Here is a 27,123-nt window from a genome sequence, read left to right as displayed (position 1 = left end):
ATTGGTAGTTGTGAGCTGCCATGTGGGTGGTGTGGAACCAAGCCTGGGTCCTCTGCAAGAGCAGTATGTGTTCTTAACTGCTGAGCTCTCTCTACAGTCCCAGTGGCAGGATTTTTGCTGAGTATGTGAAAGGCCCCTGGGTTCAATCTCCCAGCACTGTAAAAATTCTAAGTAAAATAAACAAATAAAATGTCATGAAAGCATCTGTAGCACATGCATAATATCTAAGACAGCATGAATGCTATGTGTGTAGTCAGTACACTATTGTTGAGAGAAAAAGGACAAGAGAAACAGCCTGGGGGCTGGAGAGACAGGCAGCTAAGAGCATGCCCTGCTCTCACAGAGGACCAGAATTCAGTTCCCAGCACCCTCTGCAGGTGGTTCACAGCCGCCTCTAACTCCAGCTCCACAGGATCCAAAGTCTCCAGCCTCTGCAGCCATGTGTACATACTACCCCAACACACATAATTAAAATTTCTAAAAGAAATCATTAAAAAAAAGGAAAACAGTCTATACAAATACACGCCATTTTCTTCCAAATATTTTCAATTTGCAGCTGGTCAAACCCACAGATGTAGAACTCAGAGATGCAGAGGACCAACTATACTTGTCACAGACCTCTTCTAGGCAACACAGCAGGGGTGACACTTGCCTTGGGAAACTCCCCCATTGCTCCAGGGAGTGCTGCCCACCATGTGAGCTCCCAGTCTGGGGCCGGAAAAGGAAAACTGTCACATACACTCTGAGGAGGGATGTGGTTGCAATGGAAAGATTTAAGTCAACAAAGTGTGGATCAGGGACATGTGGTGTGGAAAAGGAAAGGGGGAAAGAGCAACATAGACTTGACCCTGGGTCAGTGAGATGGCTCAGGAGGTTGTCAAAGTCTGACACCCCGAGTTCAAGCCCCAGGGCCTGCACGATGGAAGGAGAAGACCAACAAGCTGTGTTCTGACCTTCGTTTGTTGCAGCATGTAAGGAAGCCTATCCAGCAGGACAAAGCCAGTGAACGTTTAGAGGAAGATGGTTCTCAACCACATCACTCTCCCCAATCCCCAGCCTGGAGCTTTCATTTCTTATCATTTATCAGGTCCTGTGTGGGCCCTTTCGTGTCCCTGTTCTGGGCTCTATGGAGCTGTCTGAACATCAGAGAGAAGAGATGTGCCTGTGAGTGCTCACCGCCTCCCCCACCCCCCACCGCCAGCCGCCTCACTCTGGGGGTCCTGCCTCCACTCATCCAGTGCTGGGCAGCAGGCTCCACCAGACCCTGTCTGGTATAGTGGTGGACTACACCGGAGGGGAGATGCCGAGTGAGGTCTGGAGGATTCCAACTCAGAAGCAGTTTGGCAGAAACAGAGAAGCAGCAGCCTACGGATGGACGGAGGCTGAGAGAAACTTGTGGAGAGAGATACTTGATCAACTCACAGACCAGAGAGCTGAAGGGCCGTAAAACTGGGGTGGCCTTTCATCCCTTTCTGATGGCAGCTTAAACTGAAGAGTAGCCCTTAGGAAAGTACTTGAGATGAAAATCTTTTGTCCCATTAACCTCTCTACTGCCAACTAATCAATCTCTAGGAAATTACATTAAATATGAAATTAAAAGCTTTATATATATAAAGATATACATGTGAAGTCAATTTAAAAGAGGAAATACAGAAACCACGTAAATAACTGCAGCCGTGGGTTGGAGGGGGGAAGATGATTCACCAAACAGCAGTGTATTTATTGTATTGAACAGAATAATAACCATTAACGTCACATGACCGCGCTCTGGAAAATGGCCGACACCTCAGGCGAAAACCAGAGGATTACCTAACAGTATGGACGACTTGACTTGTGACAAAAGCTACCGGGCACGCACTCTTACACATGCAGCAATTTTGAAGGACATTCCATCCAGACAGTGCCAGAACAGCGTCACTTCCTCTTTACAGACAGGAAATGACTTCAAGAGTAATCAGGCAAATTACCTAAGGTCGCAGCAGGTGGAGGATAGGGGCTGAAGTAAAAATGAAGGACGACTCCCAGGCACGACCATCTAAAGGAGACTCCACTCAGAGAAGAAACACAGGGCAACTATCACGTAAACAGCAATGGTACCGCACGGCCCGGCAGGCCCAGACTCAACCTTCCTTTTCCTTTTGCTCTTCTAGCTGTTTCCTTAAGCAGCAGCATCTCTACTCTGACGTTATCTTGAAGAGGGACTGTCAGAGGGGCGCTGTGGGCAGCCCAGCGATCCGACTCCTGCTTCTGCAGGAGCTCCGGATTATCTAAGGCTTCACGTGTCAAGTGTTTAGATACTTGTGGCCAGTGATTATCCAAAACATGGTAAACAGAAAAGTCTGGAGACAAACCAGTCCTAAGTTTAGACAGTCTGGTTGTAGAGCATGGCTATGATTCCTCTATTGTATCACTAGTTTATCATCATAGATCTTCCACTGTGTCTAATTTACAAATTAAATTCAGTCGTACATATACAGGGGAAGACAAACAGTATCTAGAGGGTTTGGTACAATTTGTGGCTTCAGGTGGCTTTGGAACGTGTCTCCATATGGAGATAAAGGGTCCACTGTAGCAAGATGTCTCCACATTATTAGACAACTGCTGTGCACACCTCTGCTACTGTACCAGCCTCCCAGCTGTACAGTGAGGTGCGGAGATTATTCCCACCACACCCGTGGGGCTTAGAGAACACAAGCAGGAGAGATCCCAGCCCAGACCTGCCTGTGAGGCCTGCATCCTTGCTAATCTCCTTACCACTCTGATGCACAGAGGAACTTGGTTTCCTGCCTCAGTGTTTCATGGCAAGGTCTGGAAAGTACTTTGTTTGTAAGCACATGGTGGACCTCTCCAATGTCTCAGGGATGAGGGTGAGAATTAGGACTCCACCACATCAGAGTGTGGTTTGGTAACTCCAGGTAGCTAAGTGCATCTTGACCTCTTCCTCAGGGAGCAGTGGTCTACCTGAAACCACAAACTCTACTGAATCCTCTATCTACTGTTCGTTTCCTCCTACGTACATATAAGTTGATTTTGTCTGGTACTCTGTCATAGCAATGGCAAGAGCAACTAAGAACGGTATCCCACCAAGTGGGTCCCTTCAGCTGACACCCACATGTCACCACACCTTATGGTCCTTCTCAGCTCAGGCCCCCGGTAAATGCTCTCGCTGGTCTAGATGCCCAAACTCTCAGTAGAAAGAAACTGGTTCAGAGCTGGTTCTTAACTGGTTCTTCTCTGGATTCGCCATTCTTCTTCTTCTTCTTATCCCCTGGACCCTTTGTATCCCGTTCTCTGCTCCAACAACGTAAACTTTCTAGAGCAGCCACTGTCAGAGCGGAGCCTCTCAGAAGGGAAAGGAAATCCACCATGCTTGCAAACGATGGGATGGCTATGAGGCATGGGGTAAGGCAGGGGAGGAGTACTCTCCACCTGCTGCCTCTGAGAGCGAGCTGGGCCACCTCCCTGACACACACACCCTTCCTGGCACAGGCCTGGTCCCTCGACTCTCATGCCCCCATCCAGGGTACTTTGCTCACTGCTGCTCTTACAGACTTCCTTCTGTCACTCTGTCCTGCCCACATTCTCAAGAGATCCAGTCTTCTCTTAGCCCATACATCTTTGTCCATCCACCGCATCACCATGTCCCCAGGAGATGTCAAACACACACCGCAAGTACCCACATTCACCAAGACCAGGCGGTAATGCTCCTATAGGGATAAAAATTAGTTCTAAGAATGGGCAAAAAAATAAATAAATAAATCCCCCTATCTATCTATCTATCTATCTATCTATCTACCTAACATATACACATATATATATACATAAACTATGAAACATAAATAACAGTGACTATCTGTGACATTCAGTTCCTATTGTGGAGCTCTGCAGGGGGATGACAATGAAGGAAAAAAAGGTTGAGAATTACTAATCTATGAGTTGACCATGCACAGCCATGCATGGACCCCTCCCCTGATACACGATCATCAGACATATCGTTCTCAAAGGTGAAGCTGGGCAAGACACTGAAGGCCAGCCACCATTTGCCACATGATCCCCTGTGGGTGGCTGACACCTACAGTGGGATACTGACTTCCAGATCTGAGTGGCTCACAGAGTCACTGGGCTCACATGGCCTCTCCTTGGCCTGTCTGAAAGGCTCAGCGGATTCTGAAAGTCCCCGCTTCAAGGAATACCCTCTCTAAAAATCTCTCCAGAGTAATGACTCACGTGTTAAGGTCTCTAGAATTCATTTCAAACTCCAGATGAAGAGGTGGACCTTTATTACAAAAGAGTTCTGCCCCTCATAATTCATTAATTATGTTCAAGGGTACCTTGTACGTAAGGGAGACTGTCTGGAACCAAACTGCTCCAGACATGCTCCCCTCCCCTCTATCTATGCATAACAAGTGTCCTTATCCTCCGGCCCCAAAGCATTCCACCTGTCAAGCATTTTCTGTCGCTGAGCAACCTGGTTGTGGGGACCACAGGCTGGGGCGCGTCTAGTAGGGCTCCACTTTCCCTCACTGTGGTGGATAACGCAAGCCCTGTATGACAGGCTGTGGAAAGTATGTCCAGGTGCCTGGCTCCGCTCAGCCTCATGCCTTTTAAATCAGGATCCAGATTTGATTTGATTTTCCTTGCCTTCCTGGCTCCAACTCTTCCAGGCTCATTTTTCACCCCTCTGTCAGACTTCCCGGGGCTTGGTGGCCAAGAGCTTCCCACTTCCCTGGCATCCCTTCTTCCTAGGCTGGGGATGCTGTGCTGGCCATTGAACTCCAGTCCTTAACAGGGCTCACCCTGCCTTACCCACTTGAACTGCACCCACAGTCTTATTGGGGCTTTCTGCCTGGGACTTGCATCTTATACAAGAGTTGCCTGGGGACTCAACATGTCACCAAATGAAAGGGAAAAAAAAAATGTGGACCAATTCCTATGCCCACCATCACTGTCAGGTGTCAGGGCACAGGTTTCTATTTTCTATCACTGTCCCCCAACTACCTTTCATCTCTGAAGGGTCTTTAGCAGAGGCACTTTCTTTCAAAACTGACACCAGAGTGCACTTCCTTTTCAGCCAGAATATCTCTCTCTCTCTCTCTCTCTCTCTCTCTCTCTCTCTCTCTCTCTCTCTCTCTCTCTCTGTGTGTGTGTGTGTGTGTGTGTGTTTGGAATACACATGGGTGGCTGCTCCTTACGTGGATGGACAACACTGTGGTTCTGCCATATTTCTAATCTAGGGCTAGCAAACGTCGTCCTATAGCTAGTGTTTACAGAAATGAATCACTGACAGACGACCCATGCCAGCCAGCCTTCTGAGTGCCACAAATGACACGAAGAACTGTGGAAGAGAATGAGGACAACAGTAGCATGTCACGAGGACCTGTCGGTCTTGACGCCAATATCGGGTTCGTACTTTATTCTATGACGTTATGGAATGTCAGTACAGGAAGGGGGATGGGAGTCATCTGCTTTGACCTCCTCATCTTATAGAGAAAGAAACTCATGCCTAGAAGTCAGAGCACACAGAAACCAAACCCCAGGCACCTGGCCACCAGCCCAGCTCTCCTTCCAGGTTGTGCCGGTGATCTCAAGTGAAGCAGACCCTTGTGACAACCACAAGTCGCTGGAGGGCGTCATTTGAAAAGATGGCGTTTGTGCGTCTCTAGACTGATGTAGTCCCTAGTCCTGATACACTGAAGCTCATTCTCGCTCAGGACTAGCCTAACCAAAACTCACTGGTTATCTACCACTGCCAGGTATGGTGGTACATGCCTGTAATATCAGCACTTAGAGGCTTAAGGCCAGCACTGGCTACATGAGACCCTGTCTAAAAACAAAACAACAACAGCAACAGAAACACACACACACACACACACACACACACACACACAAATAAGCCTACTGTTATGGTTTGAATCTTAAATACCCCCTCCCCACCACCACAAACTTATTGTTTGATTGCTTGGTCCCTAATTTGTAGGGTTTTTGTTTGTTTGTTTGTTTTTGTTTGTTTGTTTGTTTTAAGGCTTCGGAGCCTTCAGGAAGTGAGACAAGACTTGTAGAAGCAGGTTACTAGGAGCAGATGTTGCATTATTATACCCTCCCCTGGGTCCCGACAACTTTCTTGGCTTCCTGGTCTGCTACCGCGCAATCCTGCCACCCTGGCTAAGCTGCTCCGTCCTGCCTCCCCCGCTATGATGGACGGACACTTCTGAAATGACAAGCCCCTTCCTCCCTTAAGGTTTTTGGTTGGTTATTTTGGTCACAGCAACGGAAAAGTAACTGGTACAGAACACGGGGAAGTGGGAGTTGTTTCTGGGACTAAATCTGACCACATGGCTCTTAGGCCTTCGGAACTGGCTTGTAGGGGAGGATTTGGAAAAGTCTGGAGCTATAGCTAGAGAAGCCCCAGAGGCTGTCAGCTCCATCTAACAGATGACTTGACTGGTGGTGGGAGTTTGAAAATGTGGAGAGAAATACAGGCAGCAGAGGCCGCGCTCTTGAGGTTTCATGGGGCAGTCAGGTCTGGGGTGGGAAATGGACTAGAGGCCACTCTTGTTACATTCTGGCAAAGAATCTGGCTATATTCTACCTGGCTTTAGCAAATTAGAGGGAGGCTGAATTCACAAGTAATGATATAATTTATTTGGTGAATTATATTATTTGGTCTGTTTGTATCCAGTGCCAATTCCCTTTATAGGTTATTCTGATCAGATCTTATTTTTATTTATTTATTTGGGGAGCTGAGGATCGAACCCAGGGCCTTGTGCTTGCTAGGCAAGTGCTCTACCACTGAGCTAAATCCCCAACCCCTTATTTTTAATACTATACCAGACATTTGTGTAGCCTTGTATAACATATGAAGTCCTTCCACTCTGAGAGCAGCGAGTGCTAATTACCCCTCTTCTGTTTCCCAGCACTCTGGGGAAACACAAGCAGAATTACACCAGGTGAAACATACAGGGAGCGGCAAGGACTCTTGAGAGCACAGTGCTCTGCGGGAGGGCTCCGGGAAGAGCAAGACCGGTGTTAATCACCTCCTACAAACCACATCCACCACCTCTGAGTGGTGGTGCTGAAGACTTAGTGCCTGGTGTTCCAGATGCTAGCTGCTCAGTCCTCCTGGGCTCATCTCCTGTGGTGAAGCTCTTCCTATTGCACAGTCTTGAGTGTTTCCTTTCAAAACAGAACCCTCTTAGAGTGTTGTGATCGGGCTCCTCATCAGCTTCCTCCACTGTGCAGGGTCAGTTCCCTGTGAGACAGATCATATGGACTCAACCCTTCCTAATGGTATTGCTCCGGGATTAAGCTCTCAAGAGTCCTTGCCGCTCCCTGTATGTTTCACCTGGTGTAATTCTGCTTGTGTTTCCCCAGAGTGCTGGGAAACAGAAGAGGGGTAATTAGCACTCGCTGCTCTCAGAGTGGAAGGACTTCATATGTTATACAAGGCTACACAAATGTCTAGTATAGTATTAAAAATAAGGGGTTGGGGATTTAGCTCAGTGGTAGAGCACTTGCCTAGCAAGCACAAGGCCCTGGGTTCGATCCTCAGCTCCCCAAATAAATCAGAATAACCTATAAAGGGAACTGGCACTGGATACAAACAGACCAAATAATATAATAGACTGCTAAAAGGAAACAACTCTCAGACTATTTGGCCAGCTCCCAGGGTGATGTGGAGAATGCAGATACAGCCATGTCCACAAATGGCAGCCCTGTCTTTCTCACACATTTCTGGTTCTCAACAAATTAACTGGTGCGTGAGAAAGTGCTCAGTAAATGTTAGTTGAGTGAATCAGACCCAGACACTCAAAATCTACCTGCAATAAATGCAGGGCATTAATAAGGCAAGAGACTAGCATCCAGAAAGCCTGTAGGCTAAACAATTTCTCCGTGCTGGGCAACAACCAGGAGCTAACAGTGGAATAGGCTTTCAATATTAGACAACCATGTTTGTTTCCGGTGCTGGAGAGTCCAACCGAGGGCTTTGTGAATGGCGTGTAAGTACTCACTCTACCCCGAAGCTGCATCCCCATCCCTAAAAGAGAGACAATAAAGACTGAGTGTGGTGCACTCACCTGTAATCCCAGCACTCAGGAGGCTGAAGCAGGAGGATAGGGGCTTCAAGGCCAGGCTGGACTACATAGAAAATACCAGATCAGCTAGAGCTACATAGCGAGGGAGCTCATATCTGGATGGCAATGATGATATAAAAGTCAGACATGAGCCAGGTAGATCTCTGTGAGTTCAAGGTCAGCCTGGTCTACAGAGCGAGATCCAGGACAGGCACCAAAACTACACGGAGAAACCCTGTCTCGGAAAACCAAACAAAACAAAAAGTCAGGCAGGTGAAATATCACATACTATAAAATATGCCATAGCATTTCAGTTCTTACAGGGCCTTAGAACCAGGTGAACCGTGACTCTCGAAGGAGGAACATGGGACCTGGGAGGTGCAATGATTTCTCCACAGCTATAAGGCAACTCCACAGCAGGCAGAAACCCCGGACAAGACTTCTTATAGTACAGAACGGTAATCACCTGATTGAATTCTGAAAGGCCTCAAACACGGCAAAAAAAGAGAATGCAATGGGATGGTAGAGCTGAAAAAGGCTCCAGAGAAGAAAAAGTTGTTTGGTTACCAGAATTGGACATGGAGGGTGGCAGCCATGTTTGTTTGTTGCCGTTGGTTTTTTTCCTCCCTTTGGAGACTCAACTCACCGGTCTTGCTTTTGTTTTATTACAAAAGTGGTATCTTCGTAGCTAACGTTGAATTTTGAGGAATGTGACACTTGACCAAGGATCTCACATACAAGGTTCTAAGAAATGAGGCAAATGAACAGGCACTAGGCCAGGCCCACTGATGAGCAACAACCCAGTCCTGTACACCTTGACCCTGTGGCCACCTGCAGGATAGTAGCTGTAAGATCACCTCGGTCCGGACCCTCCATCTCCAACTGCTCATTCTGCCACTCCACTTCGCTTATATTTCAAGGCAAAGAGCTAATTGGAAACAGTTGAGACAATAGGCACCTAAGACCCTCCCTAGCACAGCCAGGTCCATCTCAATTGTGCCAGCCCTGTCTTCTCTGATTGGGAAGCTGTCCCGGAGCGATTTTAAAAACATAACATTTAGAGGACGTCCAACAACAACACATCCTACTTCCAAGGCTCCAAAGCCCCTACTAATCGCATGTAATAAGCACATCCGTGCTTCCACGAGATTGAGATCAGTCTACACAGCCACATCTTGGTTTCTACTTTCTCTCCACTTCATGCTATTCTCACACATTTCCATTTATGGATGTAGCTCCCCCAAATGCCAAGCAGGTGAGATATTATATAATAGGTGCCATATTGATGCATTTATTTAATGCTCTCTCTCTCTGCATACAGGCTGGTTCCATTTCTGCTATGATAAATAGTGTTCTGAGCATCTCTATTCTGGCTGTTTCCCCTCCGATTCTCCATTGAGAGTTAAGTGACAGTGTCAAAACAGAATTCTTGGTAAAGTGGATCAATGGTTTTATTGCTCCTATAACATTCTTCCAGTCCAGGTCCCAGGAGGCTGAGCTAATCCTTAACGCTTCCAGCAAAGAAAACATCCCGCCTCCTCACGGCTCCTGCAACGGGCTTTGAGAGCTTTATTTCGCTCATTTTTCAGGTATACAACGCTTGAAAGGTATTTACATTTCTGCTTGTTGAACTGCCAGTAGTGTTGTGTAATGCATTTTGATGCAGTTACATGTTTTTCCATGTCCAAATGCTGTCTATGAGATTTCCAGTGTAAACTTTGGATTTGTCTTTGATCGTTTATCTGACAGGATCTGGACACTGAACTCGGGTTGCTGGAACAAATATTTTTACAAGCATTTTATTATGCTTTAAAAATTTACAGACATAATTTTTATCTACTGTGAACAGAAACTCCAGCGATGAGAACATATGAAAAGTAAAAGGTATTATGTTGAGAGTATAAACTGACAAAAAGATGTTTTTGCCCCCTCTTAATCTTTCCCCTTCCTACAAAAGTATCACTTCCCAAGCAGAGCCTTCAAAATCATCTTTCTATTCTTTTTATCATTAACTTCATAATCAATACTAATATTCTCCGGGTGTGATGGGTAGTGTTATCATTAGCTAAATGGAATCTAAAATCATCCGAGAGATAGGCTTCTGGGAGCTACTGTGGGAGACGGTGTGGGAAGATCTGTTCATTGAGGGTGCAGACACCATTCTCTGGCGAGGGTCCTGGATTATTACATTTGTGGGGAAACAGAACTGAGCAGCAACATGCATTCACTGCTCCCTGCTTCCTGCTCGTGGATATGACGGGAGCAGCTGCTTTAAGTTCCTGCCGCTTGACTTCCTGGCCATGCTGGACTCTATCTACACTTGTACTTTGAGCCAGGAGAACGCTCCCCCCCCACCTCTTAATTTGCTTTTGTCATGCGTCCCCTCCCTCTTAACTTGCTTTTGTCACAGTATTTTACCACAGCACCAGGAAAAGAAACTAAGGCACTTGACCGGCTTCCTAATAAGTGCATTTTAGTGGCTATATCAAGTTATAAAAATTACATGCATTAATGTGGTACCATATAATGCTTCAATACATGCACACATGGACTGGTGTTTATACAGGTCACATAACCACAGTTGCATCTATGCTCAAGAGCCACGGATCATTTCTTTATGGAGGTCATTTTCAAATTCCTTTTAGCATCGTGGAGTTCCCAGCACTGATATTTATAGTCATTTACTATGCAATAGGAGCCCAAAGCTCCTTAAGCCCACCAGCTGCACTTGAGGACTCACAGCTTAACCTTGCCCATCTCTCCTCCCTTCCTCCCCTCCCCAGCCTCTGGTACCCACCATGTCCTCTCCACTTCCATGTGCCCACTCAGACAGCACTTAGAGGATTTCCACTAGGAAAAGTGAAGACTTTCTCTGACTTGGGCTGCCTCCCTCTTGCCAGTCCTGTTTGGAATTTTAGATCTCTTGTTGGGCATCTATGGCATGGTCACAAGCTCAGATGCCTACAGAGACTGGGCAGAAAACCCAGCCACAAAAAGTGGGCGTGGAGAAGAACCATCTGAGGACTGTTCTTAACCATCTTCTGCTGCCCTACTATGAATTTAGACAAGTGTGTGTGTGAACTCAGGGGATGCCAAAGTCATAACTGGCAACAGGCACCGGCCTTGGTGTTGGGAGAAAACTGCAAATGATAGAGATGAGAGCAACCTGGAAGAGACATCCTTAGACTGGGCAGATAGCATCTGCTGAGCTGGCGTGCCCCTGTGGAAACGCTGGCGAATCCTATTTGTTAAGAAAAGCCCTTCCAGAGAGAGAGAGACGGCTCAGCAGTTAAGAGCACTGACTGATGTTCCAGAGGACCTGGGTTCAATTCCCAGGCCGTTCGGCGTCCGATCATGCCAGGATAAAATTTTAAAAAATCAAATAAGAAAAGCCCCTTGTGTTATCAGCACCCACAGTGGGCAACTCACAACCACCTGTGACTCCAGCTCCTGGGGATCCAACACCTTCTTCTGGCGCGCGCGCACACACACACACACACACACACACACACACACACACACACACACACGACACACAGCATGCATACACAAATACATTTTTACAAAGAAAGAAAGAAAGAAAGGCCCTTCGAACAGAACTGTAGGTGTAAGCTTTCTACTTGTAAATAGTAACTCAAATGTCCTGGGAGTATCACAAGCAAAAGGTGCCAAATCTGGCTCTTGAATGGACTTTATTTACCTGTATCATTATGGGTTTGTTTGTTGGTTGTGGGATCGTAGCTACCCAAGCACTGAAATTACAGGTATGTGCCACCTCACCCACCTGTCATTGCGGTTTCTGAGTCACATAATTAAACTGTGGTTATCCGACCCATCCATTCCAGAGAATATTTATTGCATTAACGCCCCACTGTGTCCCTATACTTTGCCGCTCTTCCCATTCACTGCTGCTTTACTTCTGGCTTGCCAAAGCTTTCAGAATTTGCTTTCTGTAACTAAACTAACACTTCTGAGCTGTGTCGACGGGTTGGTAATAATATCATAAACATTTTCCTCAAATAGCTTGGGACCATCCATTATCTAATTCAGACTAAAGAACTACTTTCCAAATGTAGGCAGCTGTAATGAACCTTCCAAAACTGAATACAAGCCCATCCTCTTGAATGGGGGGATAGCTACACGCTGCATGTGGGGCAGTCTACTGACGAACTTCCCTTAAGAGACTCTGGCCATGCAGCAAGCATACAGCACATCCAACTCTCCTCACTATGACAAAGGAAGCATCTCCCACCCCCCCACCCCCCCACCCCCCACCCCCGCCCAAGACTGGCTAATAGCTACACTAAGAGCTCTAATTTTCTCCACAAAGATGTTAGAAAACCATCTTTCTTTTAATCGCCAGATCCTTGACCTCAAATAGGAAGCTCTGTCTTCTGTGGAGTCTTCATCCTAGGTCTGCTCCAATAGGAACAGTGGGGGATCCTTCAGGGAACCTCCAAACCATGGACACCCTTTTCCTCGATACTCAGTGCAGCTCTGAACTCATCCTCGTTTGGACCTCCCCAAGTTCATTTCCACAGCATAGGTAGAAGGCAAAGAATTGCTAAGTTTGTTCAATCTACCATGCCGACCTAATGTGGCCACCAACCGCTGACAACTAGTTTTCAGCAATATCTACTCTATCACCCCATTCTATTCCTTCATGGACTGTAGCATGCAGGCAATGTCTGCTAGCCACCTGGAGCAGTTATCTGCGGGAATCTAGGGAGTAAACTCACGCTGGCTGAGCTAAGGCTAACATTCCTGCTACAGTCAGAGGATTAGAGGAAAACATTCTCTCCTCCAGAGGTGACATTATCCTTTGGACACATCTTGTGCCTTAAGTAAATTCTCAAGAATTCAATTTTTCATTTCTATTGTGAACAGAACACTTATTTCAAAAAAGTATTTTTAAACACTTACTTGGTTTATGCATATGCATATGTTTATGTGCCTGAGTGTGTGTACATGCATCACGTGTGTGCAGCAGAGGCCAGAAGGAGGATTTAGATCCCCTGGAACTGAAGTTAGAGGCAGTTTAAGAGCTGCCATGCAGACACTGGAAACCAAATTCTAGTCCTCTGCAAAGTAGCAAATGTTCTTAACTGTTGAGCCATCTCTCCAGCCCAGAACAGCTATTTTTAACATGTCTTTTAGCTGTGAATCACAAATACCTAATAGCGGAATCAATCAGAATGCTCTAGATCAGGCATGTCCAAGAGGCTTTCTGTGATGGCAGAAATACTCGATAACCTGTGCTGCTTGACACAGTAGCTATTGGCCCCATAAAACCACTGAGCACTGAAAGTATGTGTATGGCCTAGTAAGTCTATTTCCCTAGGATGGCCAAGGAAAGGAATTTTCAATTTTATTTCATTTCAATTACCATTAACATAAGTTAAACAGCCACCCCACCGATGGCTAGTGGTTATCCTATTCAATAGTGCAGATCCAGACCTTGAAGAACACACTCTCATTAAAGAAGCAAAAGATAACAAACACTGGCATGATTTTAAATGGCTAGAGCGCAATTGAGTTGATGCTGGAGCGTTAGGGAAATTCAGAGGGAGCCATGGAGAGTGGAAAAGCTGGTGAATACATCACGAGGTGCATCCATCTACTGACGTGTGAAATGCGTGGGAAACAGGACTAAGGGAGAACGGTGGGTGGCAGATCAGCACATACACACTATATGCACAAAAGGATATTCAGACAGATGTCGTATTTGCACGGGCCATTTCTGAGTGTCTGTCTAAACTGTTGATGGGCACTTCCCTCTGAACAATAAACCTTTCACACTGCCTCTGAAGTTTTATTTTATTATATGTATTCATTCTATTTGTGGGGGCCTCAGGGGTGTGTACTACAGGTCCTCTCCTCCCATCATGTATATCCTGGGGATTGAACTCAAGAGAGTCAGGGTCTGGCAACAAGTGCCATTAATAACAGCTTAACATTGAAATAATTTTCTTCATTTTTAACACAGGCACAGAGACGATTACTGGATCACACATTTTAAAGACCAAAGTCTTTCCTACAGTTATTCATGACTGATGTTGTGTGATTATCAGGAACAGTCCACATCCTACAGCCATGGCTCTTCTGTACTCTAATAAAACAGCTAAAAGTAATACTTAAGGAAATCTGTCTAAAGGAAACAGAACCTAAGTCAATAAAGTGGGGAGGAAAAGGAAGTGCATCTTGGTCCAGGCACAGTCTGGGGATGAGCAAGAGCCCTAGGACATGGATGAGGAGGGAGGGAGGGAGGGAGGGATGCTGCAGTTGTGCTTAGAATGAGCTCAGAGCCACTGGGACTGGAAATGGCTGGAAGCTCAGGCACAGCTCCACTCTGGTGTCCTCAGTGAGGCAAAAATGTTCTGAGCACACAGTCATACACAGCAGGCACTGTGTTACTCTTGAGGCCCAAAGACCGACAAGAAACAGCCACTGAGTTCAAGAAACTGGATTAGACCTGTGGAAGGAAAGCCAGTCTCAAACGGTGTGTGTAACACAATGTCTAGGTGCAAACGCTCTGGCATAGCACTTTCTGGTGTCACCCAGGTGGGAATAAGAAGACTAGGACTACATGTGTGACCCCATCAGCCATGACAACCCTATTTCCCTTCCTTCCACATCCTCCCCGCCACAGCCGTAACTCTGTTGATAGACTTCCTGCAACAATCTGGTTACACACGGTCACAGCTGCTGTTTATGCATGCACACCTTTCTATACCACAACACTGAGGACTCCTGGGGACCAGTGGAGGCCAGGCATGACATTTAAATTCCTCATGTCTTTGAATACAGCGACAACTTCTCAGTTGGATGGAAACTGGGAAGAAGGCCTCAGGGAATTGATACTACTATTGGTTCAAGCACAAATGGAAGCTATTATTTCCCCTTTCAAGGTAGGTTTTCTCCTGCTCCCTCTCCGTTCTCCACAGCTGAAGCAGCATCTGCCTGGAGAAGGCCAAAGCAGCACTCTGCAGGAGGCCCACCTCAGTGAGCCCAAGGGCCCGGGTCAAACCTTATTCTGGCTGTACTTTTCAGGGAGCCTTAAAGCATTAACTCCTCGGGTCTGCAGAACAGAAGGGCTGGGCTGTGGTTTTATTTGCTTATTGAACATGGTAAGTCCCTGGGCAAAGGGGAAGAAATCTCGACTGATTTTAGTAGTTCCCCCACCGTTGCCTTTCTCATACCGGACCCTGTGGTAGGCAGGCAGCCCACCAATGCTGCAGTTCCCCACATGGGAGAACAGCCAGGGGTACTTCAGTTGGCCCAACAAGTGGGGCCCTGGCTGTGCTCACAAGGAAGCCCAGCAAAGACATGAGTGGACAGGCGCACCACTGGGGCCCAGCAACGGGAGTCATGGGAAGAGGATCTCACAGCCTTGGAAGTGTGTTCAGGACCATGTGGTAAAAACTGATGGGTCCTAAGTACAGTATGGAGAGGATGCAGCTGGATGGAAGTACAGGGGTTTCTAGATGTAAGTCAGGGCACCGCATGGGGTGCTTGTGTCTAAAGGGGACACAGATGGAGCATGAAGGCAAACTTTTGTGAATTTCTAGAAACAATTTCTCAAGCTTTGAGCGTGCGAACCCCGCCCCCCCCCCCCCACACACACTCAAAGACATAGCTGAGCCAATTACCTAGACCTGATTGCACAGAAGGAGTGCCACAGGGTGCTCCCTTTACCTCCAAGTGCAAGACTTTCTTCTGAACGGCCACAGCCAGGAAGGAAGGAATTCTTCTGGAATGTTTTGACTTCAGGGCCATACTCAACTCAGAATAAGGCAACCTGTCATGGCTAGTAAATATGGAAAGAGACCGCTAGAGCTTCTAGCTGGGCCCTGTGCAGTTCATCATTTAAGGGACGCCATCTCTACGTACGCATCATTGGACCTGTATCAGTTAGGAAGATATTTTTGTAAAATTTCCTGGACGGATAATCACAGCTAAAGATCTTATCTTGGAAAGTCTGGAAGCCTTAGTATTGTCTCTTGGTTGCTAGTCCTTCACTGCTGTTCTCCCACCTCCAACTAGTCCTCAGTGTGCTCACTTACTGTCTCATGGTTTTAAAATAGCTGTCTGAGCACGGCATTGCATCTGTATTCAAGGCAGGAAGAAGGGAAGGTAGAAAATGAGAGAGAGCATCCACGATGTCTTTTCTCCTTAACTTTTAGTCATGAGAAGACAGCTTTCCTTGAAGCCCCCTAGATGACCTCAGCCCAGATGGGTCGTTGGGCCACGCTGAACTGCCGTGGAAGCCTCGGGAGTTATCTCAGGGGTTGGAAGAGCCCGCTAGGGGAATGGGTATAGGTTAGGTGTTCGCTGCTCAATTATCTGTCACAGAGTGGGCAAGTGCTACAGGATGCAACAGACCTGACCCCATGAGAAGAAAGGCCCAAGTCTGAAGTGCCTCAGGGGGGCCTGAACCCAACTACAGCACCCCTCTAAAGTCACCCATGTCTCGCTGATGAGAAGAGGTGCATTACCAGAGGAGGGGTTCACTTCAGTCTTTTTTAAAAAACAGGCATGATAGGAAAATGGGAGTGAGCGGGCAGTTGCTTTTAGCTTTCAGGGATAAAAACAGTAAGCCCACGTTTCAACCAGCTGCTAATCACAGGCCTGGAGGTGGTGAGGAAACAGACTTCATGACCTGCTCACATCCGTGGCATCCACTGATGTGAGGGCACAGTCCTGGCCTCTCCAGAAGAAGCTGGCCCCTCCACTTAGAGTGGCAGCTCTCAAGAAGGAGGGGAAGCCAGCAGGCGTCCTTGGGCATTAGTAATAGGGGGTCCAACAGGAACTGCCGGGCAGAACTGAATGACGAGGCATGACCTCAAAAGGTTCCCTGGAAAGAGCTCCTTCAAGAGCCCAATCCCCAAAGCTGTGGTCCTGTAGTGACTGTGAGGCAGACGATGCCACTGAGCAGGCTGTGTGCCCAGAGAGGAGGGCACTGCAGGCAGGGTGCAGAGGTCCAGAGGCAGCCTTGGGGGGGCAGCTGGCACCTCTGGCCAAGCATGTGGGAGCCTACATTCAGAGCTCAGTTTCTCCTAACAGCAACCCCTGCTCAAAGCCATGACATACCACCTGATTTTTTTCCTTCTGTGAGGGGACAAGGACATGATGTCCCCGGCTCAGCTTCAGCTTTGGTATCAACCACAACCAGCTTCCTCATCCTGGGGTCATGAGAGGTGGCCCTTCCCTGATGTGAATGTCTTCGTGTGTTTGTGGCCACGGAGCACCTGTGTTGATAGAGAGCTTTCTGCCATAGCTTCTTTTGCTGCCGGTAAGCCGGAGACTCTCTGAATATCCCTCTCTAACAACAGCCTTCTGTACATGCTATACCAGCACGCTGCCAAAGTCAGGTGGCAAGCAGCAGGGCAGGCCCATGGGCTGATTTAAAAGGAACACACAGACCACAAGGAATATGCAGAGTCATGTACTGGGTCAACAGAAGTCAAATAAAATACTCCAAAGACAACGCTGTTCTAAGAATTCTGGGGTGGAGAGATGGCTCAGAGGTTAAGAACACCGACTACTCTTCCAGAGGTCCTGAGTTCAATTCCCAGCACCCACATAGTGGCTCATAGCCATCTCTAATGAGATCTGGCACCCTCTTCTGTGTACATAATAAATAAATAAATTAAAAAAAAATTCTGCAGTCAGGCCGGGCGGGGTGGTGCGCGCCCTTAATCCCAGCACCCAGGAGGCAGAGGCAGGCAGATCTCTGTGAGTTCGAGGCCAGCCTGGTCTACAGAGCGAGATCCAGGACAGAAGACACCAAAACTACACAGAGAAACCCTGTCTCAGAAAACCAAAAAAAAAAAAAAAAAAAAAAGAATTCTGCAGTCAACACTGCTACAATTTGGATTTGGATTGTCCCCAAGAAGCCCATGTGACAAAAGCTTGTCCTCAGGGTGGCCCTACTGGGAGGTGGTGGACCCTTTAGCGTGTGGAGCCTTAGTGAAAGGAAATTAGGTGTGCCTTTGAAGGGGCTGTTGGGACCCTGGCTCCTTCTGTTTCTTTGTTTCTGGGACACAGAGAGTAGCTTTCTCTACTACAGGCCCTACTATGATGTGCTGCTCCTCCACAGGCCCAAAAGCAAGGGACCAACCACGGCCTCCGCAAGCTCAGAAACCGTGAGTCGAAGGAAGACACCTTTTAAAGGTTGGTTTAACTCAGTAATTTTGTTACAGTAACAGAAAGGCAACTAACACAACTGGGTAAATGTACCAAATGATACTGAATTGCTCAAAATGATTAAATTTGTTTTATGTGAATTTCAGCTCAGCCAGAGAGGTACTTACTGCATTATGACATTTTTTGACATCATGAAGCACTTTTAATGTCTTATTGGCTGTTCTGGGCTAGAAACAGCCAGCATTTGTCTGTTGTTGTTGGGTTTTCCCTCAAATACAGAAACCCTAGCTTCACGGTAGGGACAAAAGAGTAGGTATGCTAACTGCTAGGTCCCAAGCTCTCACCTCAAAGCTACGGCTCCTTCATGGCAGTGGCAGGGACAGACACTGGGGCTTCGCTGGGCTGTGAGGAAGCGGAGCCAAGGAAGGAGCTGCCTCTCAGAAGCAGTGTGGTAGGAGGATGGGGGGTTCTGCTGGCCAAGGCATGTCTTAAATGGCTTTTAAATTTTACAATGTGTACAGTTCGGCATTTTATAAGAACATTCACAAAGTCACACAGCCACCATCACGATCTAATTTCAGAACATCTTCACCATCTCGGGAAGAAACTGTAACAACTGCAGCCACGCCCATCCCTCTCTCCTCCACCTGCTGGGACTGTTTATTCCTTGTGTCCTTCAGACATGCCACCCTGGACATGCGATATAAATGGAATCATGTGGTTTCGTTCTTTCCTGCCTGGCTTCTTTCGCTTACTAGAATGTGTTCAAGGGTCACCAATGCTGTGGCATGAACCAGCACTTCCTTCCTCTCTGTGGTCACCAGAGCCATTTCTGAATGCTCAAGGTTCCTTCCTGGGGTGGAGATGAGAGGAGGTGGACTAAATTCAGGGCAACAGAAGAGAGCCTCATGCTGGTGGAGCCCACAAACATCCCCAACACTTCCCCTGTGGTCTGCTTTAGATAAAATATATAAAATATAGGTATTAGGACACACCCATTAGCACAGGTCCTAACTAGACAGATCAGTGCCTGGTGTAAATACAATTCAGGGTAGCTCTGGCCTTTTTCCAACTCAGAAGCCTCAGCACGCTCTCCAAAGGACTATGTGGCCAAACCTGCTACTTACACAAAGATAAGGCCAATGGCATCCAAGACACATCTGCGGGACCTCTTTCTTCCACAGCTTCCAGGAGCTCATGCTTACGGTCACAGGGGAACCTAAGAATTCCTCAGACTTCACTGTGTGCTCACACCAAGGCCTTTCAGCTTCCGGGGCTGGGACCCCTGTGTTTGATCTCCAAATGAACATTACCCACAACCTTCCTCATGTCCATGTCACCTCGGAGTAAAGCTGATTTAAGGCCTAACAGCTTTCTAAAAGGCTTTCCCACTGGGTATAGCACCAGCTACTCTTGCAGATTTTCTTCTCTGCTCTCATCCTTATCTATTTAACAGGAAGCAGGCAAGGAACTGTCATTCATACTTTCAGAAGAAGAAATGAAGGCCCCTGGAGGGCAAGAGATCAAGATTCATTGGCAAAAGGTGACAAAATAAAATCAGGAGATTCTATCTGACATCTCACTACTCAGGGTGGAACAGGAGGGCAGCTGATAAAACATTCCTTCCAGAGAAGAAGTAGGAGAGAAATCGGTCCATTTTTAGGAGACCAGATTTTGGAGCCCAGATTTAAACCCAAGGTGCATTCCTCCTGACACCAGACCATGTATCCAGAATATACCCAGCAGCAAACTACCTCAGGATGGTCAATTTGCATGGCCCCCTCCATTGCTGAGTCCACCAACATAGACCAGAGCTCACCATAAACCAAGAAATAGAGCAAGATGGTACACATTCAATTTATATGACGATCCAAAGGAAGACTAGGCCTTCCGTCATGTCAGGCTTGCTGAGGACAAGTTTGATGAACACCCCCTTCCCCCATCCCCTGTCTCCCAGTCAACCACACTTCTTACCCTCCCTTCGAACTTGGCGGTGGCTCCTTCTTTGATGCAGAGGTTCCGAGGGGGCAGAATGAAAGCAGGGGCCTCCATGAGGGGTGTGGAGCTGACCCTCGAGGGATCCACACTGTGGGAGGTTTTGGACATGTGTGATGAGGCAACCAGTTTCATGTCCCCCATGGTCTACAAAAGGAAGAGGAGTGAGTCAGGTCTTAGAACATGTGGCATGTTGTCTCCCTTTTAGATACCACTTGCCCAGGCCTATGGTTGGAGCTATAAGGAGCAGGGGCCCAGGAGAGTCAGCATCCACCTGGAGTGGCTTTCTGTGGCTCCTCCACGTAAGATACCAGGCAAGATACAGTCCTAGACCCCAGCTCCCAGGCCATGCCTGCCATCTTAGTACCCACTAAGAGCTTCCATAAACTCTTCTGAGAGAGCATGGCTTGGACAAGATCAGGGAAACTGGACACTGGATGGTTCATAGGTTTCTCAATAGGTCTCTGAGGGTCTGTGTTCAACCAACATCTACAGGAAGCACTAAGGTGGGAAGTCCCAGCTGCTTCTGCCTGAACTATAAAGAGCTCATGGGCTAGGAAAAAACAATGGCATCAAGACTCCAAGAAAAACAAAAGATTGGGGTTAAAGTGACAAGGGTGAGAAGGTGAGGGCTGGTGACTGAATGAAGGGGACAGTCAAGTCAGGGACTACATTGTAGAAAGGCTCAAGGATCACTGGGAGGTGGTGGTGCATGCCTTTAATCCCTGCACTCGGGAGGCAGAGCCAGGTGGATCTCTGTGAGTTCGAGGACAGCCCGGTCTACAGAGCGAGATCCAGGACAGGCACTAAAACTACAGAGAAACCCTGTCTAGAAAAACCTCAAAACAAACAAACAAACAAACAATCTGATTTAAAGTCTAGAGAGATGGGCCAGTGGGTAAGAAGCACTTGCTGCACAAACATGAAGAGCTGAATTAGGATCCACAAAAAGCTGCACATGGCCAATGTAACACCACTGTTGTTGGGGGTGGAGACAGGAGAATTACTGGAGTTGACCACCATCTGCTTCCAGGTTCCGTGAGAGATACCACCTCAAAGGAATAGGACAGAACTGGACATCTGATGTGCTCCCATGACTTCTGACATGCACATACAGGTGCACACATATACCCATGTGTACATAGCCCATCTATCTTTATCCCTCCCTTACTCATTCTCTCTGTTATACAGAGAGAAAGAAATCTGACTTAAACAACTTAAAATACAAGTGTCTGATTAGCCCCCTATCAGTGGCCACTTGCCAGTTTCTACACCGCAAACATTTATCGAGCATATCCGTGCTCTGCCTGACAAACCTGGCTTCCTTTCACTGATAAGGCATTAGCTTTGTAAACAAAATTCCTTTCCAAATGATACAGCACTCTGGCTGGCTGCAGGAGGTCACAAGAAAAGCAAAGTACCTGAGTCACATTTCCTGTGTTTTGGGAACATACTCTGTTAAGGAACGGTTCATTTGCTCCTTACAGCACTAGGCAACAGCTAATCTCATCATCCCATTTCAAGAAATGAAACCTGACCAAGGATTAGAAATGTATCCAGAGTCAACGCAAGAGGGGGCAGAGCTGGCCTTTGAACCCAGCGTGTGTGCCTGGGCACGGTGCCTCCTGCAGCGGTCAGAGTTGAAGTCATGGTTAAAAACTGAAAGCTGCTCAGCTGAGACGCACTTGAAAATTCCCCGTAAGGTCAGCGTGGTGCCGCACGCCTTTAATCCCAGCCCTCGGGAGGCAGAGGCAGGCAGATCTCTGTGAGTTTGAGGCCAGCCTGGTCTACAGAACGAGATCCAGGACAGCCAAGGCTACACACAGAGAAACCCTATCTTGATAAACAAACAAAAAACTTTCCCCGTAAGATTAAGGTTTGGTTTTGTTTTTGTTTGTTTTGTCTTTTGGTACATTAAAGCATGCCATTTACATAAAAGACGAATGGTAATATAGGAGAAAATGTCTGCAATGAAAACACAGGACCAGAATATTTTCACAGCATAAGAAATCCTTCCAAGACATGGGTGAGTGGAGAACGTGTGCAGCAGAGTAAACAGATGAACATCGCCTGGCCCCAGGGAAACCCAGCAGGGCAAGTGAATCACAACCTGTGTTTTTGTAAACCAGATGAAGTACATCCAAAAGAAAAAGGAAACAGACGCTGCTGGTGAGACCAGGACACTCTCTGTGCACTCTTGCTGGAAAGCAACACAGCAAAAGGACTCTGAAGAAAAGGTCCACTAGTTTTTCTAGTAATCCTACATGTAGACATTCATTATCGGGAAAGAATCTGAGACAGCCAAATGTGTATGTAAAAACACTGGGGACATTAAAGCAAAAGATACACACACACACACACACACACACACACACACACACACACACACTCACACACACACACACACACACACACACACACACGTACATAAATCCAACAATGAGAATCGGCTATATACAGGGGCACATCGGGAATAAAAAGACTATGAATGTAATGATACATAAATGTAAAATTTTTTTCAAGCATACAGAAAAAAAATGACAAGAATTAGTGCCCCAAAGACCCCCCAGTGAGCATCAACAGTTAGCACCCTCCACACTTATATCATTCTGCTTTGTGTGTGTGTGTGTGTGTGTGTGTGTGTGTGTGCAGAGTCATTTCAAAACTGTCAAGATAGGACTTTTTTGGTTGACACAGTGATAATTAAACACATGCACACACACAATGTGTTCGTGATCAAATACAGTGACTACAGGTCCATCTCCTTGGACCCCTGTCAGTTCCTTATTAATACATAAGTTGTTGAAGCCAGAGGCACCTCACTGTGCTGAAGAGTCGGGAACTAACTGTATTCTCGTGCCTGCTGTGGTTTAGACTTGCATTTTCTACCAAGGGCTCATGTGTGAAAGGCTTGCCCACTAGTCTGCCGTCCTGGGAGGCAGCAGAACCCTCAGTGTTTAGTGGATAGATGAGGCCATTGTGGGTACGCTCTTAAAGGGGACAGTGGGACTCCAGCTACTCCTCTGTCCCTCTTTGCTTCCTGGTAGACCTACAGCCTCCTCCACTGTGCCATGATACTCTGCTTTTTGCCACAGACCCAAAGCAATGGAATTAGTTGATTATGGATTGAAACCTCTGAAATGGTTAGCCAAAATAAACCAAAGGACGGGATTTCTCTCTTTTGGGCGTGGATATACATGATATATATATATCATGTATATCCATTCATCCATTTTATCCATTCATCCATTGTTGAATATTTGAATTGATTCCATGCCTTGGCTATTGTGAACAGTGTTGCAATAATTACGAGAGCTCTGGTATATTCTACCTGTATAATTTTTAAATTTTTAAAAATGTTATCTATGTGTATGTTTATGTGAGTATATGCTACATGCATGCAAGTATCGGAAGAGGGCAGTGGATCCCCTAGAGCTGGACTTAGAGGCAATTATGAACCAACTGACATGGGTGCTGGGAACCGAACTTGGGTCCTCTGGAAGTTCAGCAAGTGATCTTAAATGTTGAGCCATCTCTCCAAGCCCCCAATATGATTTTAATGGCAAGAACAAAGAGATGTTTATTCACTCAAAATGTATTAACTGAGCATCTACTATATGCCAAACTAGCCACTATATATAAAATAACGAACAGTTACGTGTGTGGGAGGAGTGTTGACCCTGTATGATGCATGGGAGTGCGGTAGTAGCGGGGAAACAAACAGGGTTCTTATACCCTGCGTGGCTACCTAGAACCACAACCTGGAAAGAGCACTGCCTCATCCACAATTCATCCACTGCTGCTGAGGTGAGGGACAGATACTCTGTGCAGCCAACCCTAGAGCTAGGGTGGAGGTGATCCATCTAACAGGAAGCTCAGACTTGCTTAACTTCACCATAAACTCGGAGACACAGCTGCTTCCCAGCTATGATTTGTTCATGAGACCTCCATTTTTTTTTTAAATCTGAGTTTTCTTTTTGTCAAGTGGGAACAATATGGACTCTACGGGGTGGAGAGAGGTGGGAATGGAGTATAATAAAACCAGAAGTATAGTGTAAAAGACATTCACTGAATAGAATCAGTCACAGCATCTTCCCCCCAAAGGAAGTCTGTGTCCCACCTTGAACACTCAGACCCTGTCATCAAAGTCAACAAGGAGTCTAGGCAGGCCTAACTATCCTCAGACAAATCTGGAGGGAGGAGGCCTGAGCTCACCGGCAGCTTCCAGATGTTGACTGTATCTTGTGGTCCCTCTCACCTGATCCTATCAATCCTACAGATGATTCTAGGGGTCCCCTTTCAGAAAGGAGGACAAGGAAGCCGAATAAACCAGCTACACTTGCCCAAGCTGAGCAGTGGAAACCAAACACCACGAGTAGAGGGTCGTCATACTCTACTGGCTTTCTAGAGTCTCAGACAGAGCTTGTCATGCTGTCCGCGGTGACTGGGGGTACAACAGGCAGGGCCCTGAGAGTTGCCACAGGAAGAACAGGAGAGGTGACTCCCCATTGTGGCTTGGAATACCTCCCCATGGCCTACCCCTTCAAGGTTTGAACAAGTAGGTTCAAAGAAGCTGAATCTATTCACTAGATGTTGGATCTGGTCACTAGATGTTGGATCTAATCACTGAGCAGTGACTGGTTCGCCAGTGGATCCATACTTTCATGAGTTCATGCCAATGGGCTACTACAGGGTGGGGCCTGCTTGTAGGAAGTAGATCACAGGAAAGGGGTCTGCCTTTGAGGGCATCTCCCTGTCCCTGCACTCTGCTTCCTGGCCACTGTGAGAGGAGCTGCCCTGTCCAGCACACCCTTCCCCAAGATGTTCAGCCTCACTATAGTCTCAGAACCAAGGAAGCTGGCCAACCATAACACCATCGGCCAAAATAAATCCCTCCTGCTTCTGAATCCAGTTCTCTGAAGCATTTGTCACAATGAAGAAAAGCTGACTAGCATTCCCCTTTCTGCTCGAGACGACAAAAGACTCCCCAGCCTTTCAGGGCAGTGGGAAACGGAGAAAACAGGCCCCAGAGTCGCTTGCTCTCCAAATCTTCATGACTCCACACCTGCTGAAGTCCCAGATCATCTCGCCAATAGAAACACACCTGGGCTAGGGAGCTAGCTCAGTGGATAAAGGTACTTACTCTGCAAGTGTGAGATGAGTTTAAATCTCCAGAATTCAGAAACATGACACAGGGCAGATATGGGAGAATCCCAGGAAGCTCAGGGCCCACCTAGCCTGGCCTACATAGCAGAGAAACAACAGCGACCTTGGTCCAAACAAGCTGGAAAGCGAGGACCTCCATCCACAGCTGTCCTCTTGTCTCCACACTCACTCAGGGCACCCATGAACCCACACCACGTATATGTGTGTTCACACGTACATTGACATTTTAATCTTAAATTTAATTTAAAAGGAGACACACTTGACCTAAAGAATAAAAAGACAAGAAGGAGTCTGGCTTCAGGTTGAAGACATAGACCAGTCGATACTGCCAAGAACCATCTAGCCCCTGTCAGGAAGTTCTGAGGAGGAGGATGACTCCTCTGTCACGGGGGCAAGACCAGATCCAAATCCCAAGCTGTGTAGTCACGCCAAACAGCTGCGCTCACCCTCGGCCCATCGCCCCGTAGCTGCAGGCAGATTCCAGCCATGCTGTCAACTGATGGCTACTGCATATTTGGGGGGGGGGGGAATTAATAATGAGTTGAGCCAAATCCTTCTTGTTCCTCTCTAACCCTGCACGGAGCCTGGGGACCACGTTCCTATGGAGAATACCAGAGAGACTGGACGACATCTGCGGCAATCTCTATCCGCAGGGCAATATTTGGCAGCCGCAATCAAACACCCCCAACCCGGGGATTCATTCAATCAATACTCAGCCCAATGCAGACCAATAGACAAAGGAGACACAGAAAAGCACAAGGGGAGGGGTCGAAAGAGCAGTGGCCCACTGAGGTCTGGACCAAAGCCACGCTCCGAGTAAGGTTTCGACGAGCAACACAATTTATTAATCACTCCAAGCAGCGCTGAGTGGACTGGACTTTAATTTGATCAAAAGCGCTGTAAATCGTCTCTTGAACCTAGAAAGGAACTTGCCACTACAGCCAAGGCAGAGCGCTGCTCGGAGACACAGAGGCTCGGAACAAAAGAGTCCAGTTAGCCAAGCAGAGTGAGTCTGGAAACGCCAACTGGCCCTCCACTGTTCCGAGTACACACACATGAGATCACAATATTAGAAGGTCGAAGTCACAGGATATCTTGGAAATACTTAAACTTCCCTGCTGGGAGGTGCTCCCAGGCAGGTATGGCATCCTGCCCGTAAAACCCCTAACAGCTCCTATCAGGGGTGGCAAAACCACTCACCTACAAACACCCCGGGCACTGATGGCTCCCCCACCCCCACCCCGCCCTCCTTAATCCTCTCCGCAAGGCAGTCAAATCCTGACAAGTACCCTAATCTCTCCTAATCCAGCACTGAGCGGCTCCTCAGCTGTGCCGGGCTGCCTCGCCATGACCCACCCAAGCAAAGCGGGGCAGGGCCACACACGGCTACCCCCAGACACACCTGATGGCAGCCTCCTCCCCAGGGAGCTTTCACAGAAGGCAGGCCAGAGGGCAGCTTCACCGTGGATGAGATTCTGGTCCAAGGTCCAGCAATGACGGAGAGAAACGGGAGAGCCGAGCACACGGAGGCTGGGCCAGATGGAGAAAGTAAGGGGCTTTGTTCTGACTCTCCTCGCAGATGTTGCAACTTGCCTTCTTGAGGGCAGCCAACTTTGCTGGGAGATCTGTTGTTCTAATCCGCCCAGCTGGGGTGACCTTTGAAACCTCTGGCTGCTACTGCAGAGACACTCAGTGAAGTCCTGGGGAGCCCCGGGGTGGAAGCTCACAGGTTTTCACTTTGTTT

The 27,123-nt window shown here is 47.4% G+C and overlaps 1 protein-coding gene and 2 non-coding genes across 3 annotated transcripts in view; 1 reads left to right on the top strand and 2 right to left on the bottom strand.

Annotated features, from left to right (window-relative positions):
• Mylk (myosin light chain kinase) overlaps positions 1–27,123 on the bottom strand; it is a 208,183-nt gene that overhangs the window by 159,162 nt on the left and 21,898 nt on the right. Inside the window, 1 exon segment of the mRNA XM_052740431.1 lies at positions 20,193–20,360. Within this exon segment, the coding sequence (XP_052596391.1) occupies positions 20,193–20,357 (165 nt within the window). The 5' untranslated portion in view covers positions 20,358–20,360.
• Positions 6,732–6,806, bottom strand: Trnaa-agc (transfer RNA alanine (anticodon AGC)). The gene has a single exon. It is a non-coding gene; the product is annotated as a tRNA-Ala (tRNA).
• Trnaa-agc (transfer RNA alanine (anticodon AGC)) lies at positions 7,484–7,558 on the top strand. Its single transcript has one exon. It is a non-coding gene; the product is annotated as a tRNA-Ala (tRNA).

This window comes from Peromyscus californicus, unplaced genomic scaffold (genome assembly GCF_007827085.1).
Source record: "Peromyscus californicus insignis strain IS unplaced genomic scaffold, ASM782708v3 Scaffold_16__1_contigs__length_79575227, whole genome shotgun sequence".
Classification (NCBI taxonomy): Eukaryota; Metazoa; Chordata; class Mammalia; order Rodentia; family Cricetidae; genus Peromyscus; species Peromyscus californicus.
Note: the sequence above shows the minus strand (reverse complement) of the source record. Positions and strands in the feature narration are given on the sequence as shown.